This window comes from Hippoglossus hippoglossus, chromosome 8 (genome assembly GCF_009819705.1).
Source record: "Hippoglossus hippoglossus isolate fHipHip1 chromosome 8, fHipHip1.pri, whole genome shotgun sequence".
NCBI classification, from domain to species: domain Eukaryota; kingdom Metazoa; phylum Chordata; class Actinopteri; order Pleuronectiformes; family Pleuronectidae; genus Hippoglossus; species Hippoglossus hippoglossus.
Window position 1 is genome coordinate 9,093,267 of NC_047158.1, and position 8,719 is coordinate 9,101,985.

Genomic DNA, 8,719 nt, shown 5'->3' on the forward strand with positions numbered 1-8,719 from the left:
AGGGAAATTAGCTCTTAACTGTTGAATGACATAGAGGAAATAGTCAAAAACTAGTGGAAAGTACCATTTTTTTATTTCCTACTTTAATGTAACATTTAATAAATGGTTTCAAACCCACTATAATGTAGCTGTATGCACATAATAGTGTAACAAGTATTTATTAATGTTTCTGTTTATAATCAATCGCTCCTCTGGGCACCGTTCAGTGGAGGCTGGTGTATAAACAGCTGTTTTACTAAATCAGAATTTATTAAAAAAAAACAATTAAATGATGATTTATTGTTACAATTTGGCCCAGATTCAGCAGATTGCAACATTTATTCACCACCAGTACTCAGGCCAATGTCATACACTTTTAAAGACGGTGTGATTGATCAAACTTGTCATACTTCTGGTTCTGGTACATCTGATATGTGCTGTCTTATGATATCAGTACCTGATGTGGATGAATGAGTCAGGCACAGGGACTGGTTGTAACATCACACCGGCAGACAACTGTCAGAGGTGACTGTTTGTGTGTGAGTGTGTGAGCGCGCTTCACAGCCTGTAACCTGAGTTGATTATGGCTTGCGTGGCACTCCTGTCGCCGAGGTAATGAATCACCGGGGACGGAGTTCTCGCAGCTACTGTGAGGCAGCTCACTGTATTGGCATTTAATGAGGGGGTTTGATGTTGTCACAGAGCACAGCTGTCGTAAAATGAACCGTATAATAGGTATAAAAAGTCAGCAGGGTGTGGTGAAGCCAGCACATTAAGTTCTCCTTTCAGATTTTACCTCCAAGTGAGGGACATTCCTGATCCGTCACCTACAGATTCGATCCAAAGGCCTGAAATATCTTTTTGTATATGAGCAGCTGCATCACTGTTTGCTTTCAAAATTATCGAGGTGTTACCCGCTGCCTCATATACATCAAGCCGGAGACCTTATCAAAATTCCTCTCGGACTAAAGACCAAACCTGTTGTCTGTGTCTGTCCACATTCGTATATAATCCTGTTTAATCTGGGGGTCTCTGTGACGCTCGCCCCTTCCGACACACTGGGATCACAGCTGAAGTGGAAAATGTTGGGCTGAGTCATCACAGAGGTGACTGGGTGTACAATCTGGGAATCAAGGGATTTTCAGTCCAATTACCTTTAACCCCATCTGAGAGTGGCTTCCAGCTCACAGGGATAGAGACGCGGAGCACTCGGTGTCGCATGTCAGTGCACGCTGATTGTAGAGTGACAACACGGATCAGGAATAGCAGCAGAACATTTATAAAAGCCGTCGTCTGACCCGAGCCAAGGCAGACGACACAAAGAGAGGCAGCGGGAGCCAGGACATACAGCCAGCTGAAGCATCCCTTTTCTCAGACACAAGGCCAGAGCTTGGGACTGATCAACAACGACCTACTGGGAAAGGTACATCTGAGACAGAGAAGATGCCGATCTGTTCCATCCTGGAGAAGCGTAATGGTGTGGTGGTGGGAGCCGAGCTGACCTGCAGCGTACGGGAGGATAACAAGGCTCAGAGGGAGACCTACAGCGCTGACTGGAACAGCATCAGTAAAAAAACTCAACCTCAGGAAAGGTGAGACCCTCAGACAAAACCAAAGGTCCCTATGATTTGGTATGATTGTAGTCTTGGTAAAACTATTCTCATATGAGCAGGCAATTAGTCTGATTGAGTCTAACTTCCTCTGTTCTCTGATTCCTTCAGGCAGACAATGGACATGAACGACAAATCTCGCAGGGAGACTCTGTCCCGGCAGTGGCAGGCCCGTTCCCTGACACAGATTTGCCCCTCGGGTGTCTTCAGAGTGGGCACCGTGGAAATAGGGGTGAGGGAGCACCAGCTGCTGCCTAAGAGAAACACCCTCCCCTTGCCCATTTTCACCCCGGCAGAGCTGGGCGTCAGGCTCGGACGCGGAGCCCCGCACACCGAGGAGGACCTGCTGCCCCTCCCCAAACCAGACGGAGCCTGTCCCGGCAAGAGGACTGTGGACGAAATCACGAGAGATCTGCCCCCAGTCAAGCCGACCCTCATGGAGTTCTCCAAAGCGCCCAAAGCCCTGGGTCGCTCCATGTCCGTGGAGACCCAGAGAGGGTGAAAAAACAACAAGGGACAAAACAGAGAACGAGATGATGATAGGGAGAAGTGTGACAAATGGAGGAGGATAGTCTTTGAGCAGAGCGAGTCAGGAAGGACTAGATGTATATAGATTTATCTCTAGTGACATTCATCATAAACCCTTCATACTGTAGATTGTGTTTTAGCTCAGTCTGTGTCTCATGGTGAGCACAGCACCAGATAAATGTCATGCTTTGTCAATGATGGCATTTGGTGGTGAGTGGTAATAGGAATGGTTATGTGAAGGTATTGGCTTTGTGAGGGAGAGTCAGGGCGTGTGTTCTCAGCTGTGCCACGGGCTATTGTGTGGCCGTGCTGGCCGGCTGGGCACACACACTGACCTCTCACTGGAATCACTGTGACCCAACTGTTGCATGCACCGTGCACCTTTAATCATGCTGCATGCACTTTCTTTAGGATTGAAACGTGCATATATCCTGACAAGGTAAATGAAGGTGCTCTTGTGGTCACTTGACTAATGGATTATTCCTGTAATAGGCGGTGAAGTCATGCAACGATGCAGAAAGTGACAGATGCAAAAGGCAGAGGCAGGTAAATAACTGTAAAAAGAGGGATGGAAAAAGAGGAAGAGAGAACCGGAGGGACGAGGGCTCGGAGAACATGACACCGTCAGGCCTCCAGAAGCTCTCAACAGTCTCTGAGAGATCACACACGGTGGCTGTACATATGTGTGTGAGCGTCCTTGTGTGTGTGTGTGTGTGTGAGTGTGTGTGAGACACCTCTCACTCTGCTCTTCACTGTGTATTAACTGATCTGCTTTTGTTAGCTGAGTGGCAGCACTTTCGTATCCAATAGGAACCGACACTGTAGTGAATGAATTTGAAATGTGTGTGATGATGTTTAATTGTTTGTCCTAGTTTTTTATTATTTTTACAAATAAAAGTTATGTTTTATGTTAGGTCACTTTGTTTTTTCTGTCTAAGATGCAACTTTGATTAAATGTTAGTGTGAAGCGGAGAGAAGCTTTGTGTGGAAGGTTTGATTAACAAAGAAACAAAAAACGATGACTCCCTCATATAGAGAGTTGTGGGCACAGGAAAATGGGAATCAACAAAGAGATATGATACGATATGATACAGTACAATAAAACACTATGGTGAGCTGCAGTATGACACAATACAATAGCCTACAATACAATACAATACAATATGATACAATAAAATACAATATGATAGCCTACAATATGACACAATATGATATGGTAGCTTACGATACGATACAGTTGCCTATAATACAATACGATAGCCTACAATATGATATTATACAATATGATGCTATAAAATACAATACGATAAGATGCGATGCGATTAGGATACAACACAATATATTAGAATACATAAAGAATTAAATAATACGATACAATACGATGTGATTCGATAGGCTACAATACAATATATCAGAATTATAAATCATTTCTATAGTAATCATAAACAAGGCTACAATGTGCTTTGCAAAATACTTGAATTAAACAACACAGAACAAAACAAAATAAGAAAGATAATACATAAGCAAATATTAAAAACAAACAACATCCGTTAAAGCTAATAAATCAGGAATTAAAGGCTTTCCTATAAAATTATGTTTTAAGCAATGATTTAAAAACAGGCTTAAGTACTGGCAGCTCTAATCTCATCAGGTATGAGTTCCAGACCATCAGGATCCTGATGTCAACAGCCTGCTCACTCTTAGTTATCAGCCTTAACTTAGGAAATACTAGCAAACAGTAAGATACTGATTAAAATATTGTAAGAAATACTTATCAATAAAGAAAATATTGCTTTTTATGTGGGAAAGCAATGGGAAAAATGCCAGATATGCTGATATAGATAGCTGGGGATCTGTCTCCTGTAATTTGGATCCTGTCACAGCGTCCTCCACATGCTGCACAAACCCCTCATCAACACTTTCCATCCCTCATTTAGCTTTCATGTTCCCCCGTGTTTGTCTTCAACACAGAGCACACTGTTCCATTAGCAGTGTGCAGAGCTTTACATCATCACACTCTCTAAATCTCAATTTACTCAAGCCTAAATGATCACTTATTACTTCTGCCATCAGCTGCCCGTCTCTCGTCCATCTTCACAATCACGTTTGTCTCTTAAACCCATCCTGACCTATTGTGCCTCTGCCTGTCCTCTCAGAGGCAGCGCGTGTTGGTTTGATATTAATAGCTGGGTAAACACTGGCATTGCCCCGGAGATAGAGGAGGGGCCGCCGCATTGGCACGTTCTTCTCGTTTGAACTCTTAATCCTGGTGTTTTATCAGAGATTTGGCTGTGCTGCCCTCCCTCCCTATCTCTAAAGTTACCCTCCCACGCTGCTGCTGGAGTAATGTGCCCGTCGCCCCGCACTGTCACGTTATAATCCACTTCTCAAACTCCAAATAACACTTCAAACCCTGAAACTATTTTCAGTGGAGGCCAAGGGAATGTGGGTATTGAGCTGTTGACTGTTGTCGAAGACAAATCTACGTAAATGACATTGAAATTCTTTCCTAGGGCTCAGCTGTCGCAGCTGCATCCTGCTCACTGTTTTGTCCCATTTGGAAATTCCCACCCACCAATCTGATACTGCAAGTTAATGCAATCCTTATGACAGGAGGTCGCAAATTGTACATTAGGCACAAGAAAAACAAAAAAATATATACTCAACTGTTTTTCTTACTTGAAAATATTCAATTTAATTCATGCATTGCAACTTTTCCACACACGTTTCCACATTTTCTTGCTTCTACTGCCATCACCTGCAGGGATCGGGTGGTGTGCCGCCTCTTATTATTTTAAGTATCTGTCACAGTGCATTTAATGCTAAGGTCGTACAGTGTTACACAAAAATAGATCTTAATGTGTTGTCATATGCTTGCTATGTTGCTCACAGTGGTATGTGCTTGCCCACATCAGCACTATAGCATACAGAGTCACTGTGAGTGCTCGACTATACAGCTTGAGGTCTTTTTGCCAATTAAAATCTGTTGCTGCTCCCTGCTGGATAATTCAGGAAATGCATTTTGAGTAATATATATTTTCATGTTTTATTTTTTTTAAATCTACTTAAAGGTTCAGTGTGTAAGATTTAGGTGAAAGGGATCTACTGGCAGAAATCGAATATAAAATAATCCCAGGGATGTTTTCACAAGTGTGTAATTATTGTGCGAATTGTTGTTTTATTTACCCTAGAATGAGCCCTTTCTATTTAAATACTTTCTATTTTAAATCTGTAGCGGGTCCTCTCTGTGGAGGCCGCCATGTTTTTCTTAACAGTCGTCCAAACTGGACAAACTAAACCTTTTGAGTTTTTATGACAACTGAAGGCCACCACAGGTTCTCTTTCCTGTTTGGAAGGGGATGGTGAGGTGAGAGGTATTCAGCTGCAACATATAACCTCACCACTAGATGTCACTAAATTCTACACAAAATTTAGAAACATGTAATTTGAATTAGCATTAATGCTCATTATAAACATTTTTGATGAGTGGATGAATAATCACGCTCTCCTCTTCTCTGCTTCTGCCTCAGCAGCACTGTTGCTCTCTATGAAAATATACAGAAAAATGAAATATTATATAGTCTTGAGGAATCTGATGAAGTCATCTCTTCAGCCAATAGGTGCCCCTGCTGCAGTAATGATTGACACCACGTTAGTTAGTTGTTGTGTGCATGTTGCCGTGCGTTTACCTGTTGCAGGAGGTACGTTGACTCCCACAGTCCCACTGGTGCTGGGTGGGGGAGTAGGAGGACGAACAGTCCGCCCGATAACACAACATTCACAAATATTACTACTGTAGTGATTTTATATAGTTGAAATCCTTTTTGCAGTGAAGGAACACAAAGTCCTTCTCTGAATCCAGGTCTCATACTTTGTGAGAAAAGAGCTCAGTTGCAGAGATTTTCGGGGCTGCATGTTCTTTCCCAAAAAAGGTGAGAACAGGTCCTTCAAGCAGTAGCAGTGAAGCATCCCCTCCTTTGCCTCCATGAATGTACCTAAATATCTCTTACAAACAGTTTCAAGTGAACTGTGCTGACAGTGGATGTGGTATTATGAAAGTATTATGGAGGCATGTGCTTCCTTACATAAGTTGTAACTTCAAGTACGGCAAGAATAATACTTTTCCATTAAATCATCACATCGATAAGTACATAGAAGCGGACCTGCTAACAATGATCCCAGAGCCTCATCTGACAAACATTGTCACAACATATATCAATAAGTTTTACATAAGCTTTACAATAATACGATTCAATCAACAACATTTCACACAGCTTCACTTTAAATAAAGTCCTGTCACTCCTGCAGTAATGTACAGACTAATTGTAATTAAAAGTAAGTTGAATCTATTTTCTGGACGATTTTCATGGGAGAATCCACAGATTGAATCTGCTTCACACAGTGGATTCTACAGTAGGTATATGAAATGCTTCTTCCCCTTTAATTGAAATCTTGTGGCTCTGCACTGTCTGTCTGAATTAAATTCTGGCGTCTGCTCTAAAAAGTTATTAGACTGCCACCGTGCAGGTGATACATTTTAAGGTTCAGTGAGTAGAATTTAGTGCCATCTGAATACCCCTCAACTCACCCTCCCCTTCCAAACCTTTAATACTTGGATTACTCTTTTAGGATTATCAATTCTGTTTCTGTGTTGAATGTGAATTTTTGGACATTTTCCTTCCTTTGCCTTGTTTTCCTGTTTGGATTCGTGTTCTGTTTGGTTGTTCAACTCTTTTCTTGTTTGGATACCACAACCTTTAGGTAAATTACCACCACCTTTTGAACTGGAGTATGGAAAATTCGATTTGATTAAACGTGACTTCAGAGGACAGTCAAACATGGAGGAGGATCGATGTTGTCTGTTCTCATGGCTGAGAAGGCGGAACTGGCTTATACATTTTAGTCGCTGCTGTAAAACTACGCAACATCCGGTAAGTGACACTCTCAGCTCACTCTCATTGGTTTCTGTCAGAGCTGATTATTGTAAAACTCAAACATGATATTGATATTTGCGATTGGAGATCGTGAAGCCTCCGACTCGATCAGTAGCATTAAGATTATTTTGTAAACCCCCCACACTTCAGGATTATCTGGGTAGATAATCGGCACCGACAGGCCTCCAGTCGGGAACCCCCCCATGATTGTCGAAAAGGGGCGAATCGGGTCAAAAATCTGCCTGATGATCCTCTAGTGAGCAGCAACTTCATTATTTCAAAAGGGATGATACACTCAAACTTGTTTTTTACTTTCACATCATGACAACTTTTATCTTTTGTTTTACCTCTTTTATTCTAAGTAAAATTCCAAACCTATTTGAATCAAAATTGATGACATTTATTAACTAAACTGACCCTGACCCTTGTTCGGTATCCACTCATCTCAGGGCCCGGCAGAGGGTCGGTGTATCCCAATGACCTGAGAGCCGACATGGTCGTATTGTTCATGATGACCTGGTGCATCCGGGCGTTCTGGATCAACATCAGCTCCACAAGGTTTGTATGTGAGAAAATCAAACACAGTAATATCCTCCTAATTGTCTTAGCTCCTCCATCAGCCTGCTATTCAGTCCTCTTCCCCGTGGGGCGACGAGGTGATTAACTTGCATTGTGTCAAAATGAGGGGGTGAATTAGGTGCCAAGATTCATTTTCGCATCTCCTTGTCACTCAGTGTTTTTCCCCTCATTTGGCAATGACTCATCTGGCTAAACTATTAAACTCCTTCCCAGCAATATCCTGTAAATATGCCTCCTGATAAAGGTTTAAGAGTCTATTAAATCCCACTGTCATTTTAAAGCTTATTTAAATCATGACTTTATATTCGTCACCCTGAAAATGCATTAAATGCTTTCCAGACGACATGAACGACACCTCTGGGAGCCAGTTGTTTGTCAGCCGGGTGATGCAACAATAAGTAAGTTGGCAAACTTTCTGATATTTCACCATCTTGCAGAGGTTAAGTAAGTCTCATGAATGATATAGCGATAATGTCTGTGAACTATTCATGTGAAGAGCATGTGGCTCGGTGACACATGTAATGGCTGGTTGGGCCGGATTAGCTGGGCCCTTATCAGTCAGATGGACAACATGTTTTAAATATAGCACGAATGAAAAATTTAGATAATGTGCATTTGCAAAGTTTTCTTGCTAGATTTAAAAATGTTTTATTGATTGTGTTGTCGTTGTTCAGCACATGTTCACAGTGACAGACCCATATTAATAAACCAAGAATTTTAACTCGGCAAACGAGATAAACAAATTCACACGTGTCAATTTTATGTGGATCTGCACCAAATTGCACACACTCGTAAAACATGCTTTATCAAGATCTATGAATTATTCTAAGAAATCACCGAAAATGTTGAAAAATGCCACGCACGCTTTCTCACAGAGTTTCTTGGTAATCCGTCTAATTCTGCTGACTAACAGGCAGACAAGCAAATACAGATGAAAACATGATCTCCTTGGCAGAGGTAACAATGTGCCAATTACTATATTTTGTTTTCAAACCCAAGAGATGTTTGGATTTCTTGGTAAAGCTGTTTTTAGTGCACACAAACATACATAGACTTCAGGAAAGTGAACCATCAGGGAGAAAATTGTTA

At 41.8% G+C, this 8,719-nt stretch overlaps 1 protein-coding gene across 1 annotated transcript; it reads left to right on the top strand.

Annotated features, from left to right (window-relative positions):
- Positions 1–1,288: 1,288 nt before the first annotated feature.
- tcap (titin-cap (telethonin)) lies at positions 1,289–2,807 on the top strand. The gene is made up of 2 exons (XM_034593847.1): positions 1,289–1,571; positions 1,701–2,807. Exons 1-2 carry the CDS (start codon positions 1,423–1,425, stop codon positions 2,089–2,091), a joined length of 540 nt encoding a protein of 179 aa, XP_034449738.1. The 5' UTR covers positions 1,289–1,422; the 3' UTR covers positions 2,092–2,807.
- Positions 2,808–8,719: the final 5,912 nt, after the last annotated feature.

Bases quoted from the DNA above. Each gene is read 5' to 3' on its own strand.
- tcap (XM_034593847.1), top strand. From the start codon at position 1,423: ATGCCGATCTGTTCCATCCTGGAGAAGCGTAATGGTGTGGTGGTGGGA. The intron at 1,572-1,700 runs GTGAGACCCTCA...TGATTCCTTCAG, and splicing joins AAAACTCAACCTCAGGAAAG to GCAGACAATGGACATGAACG.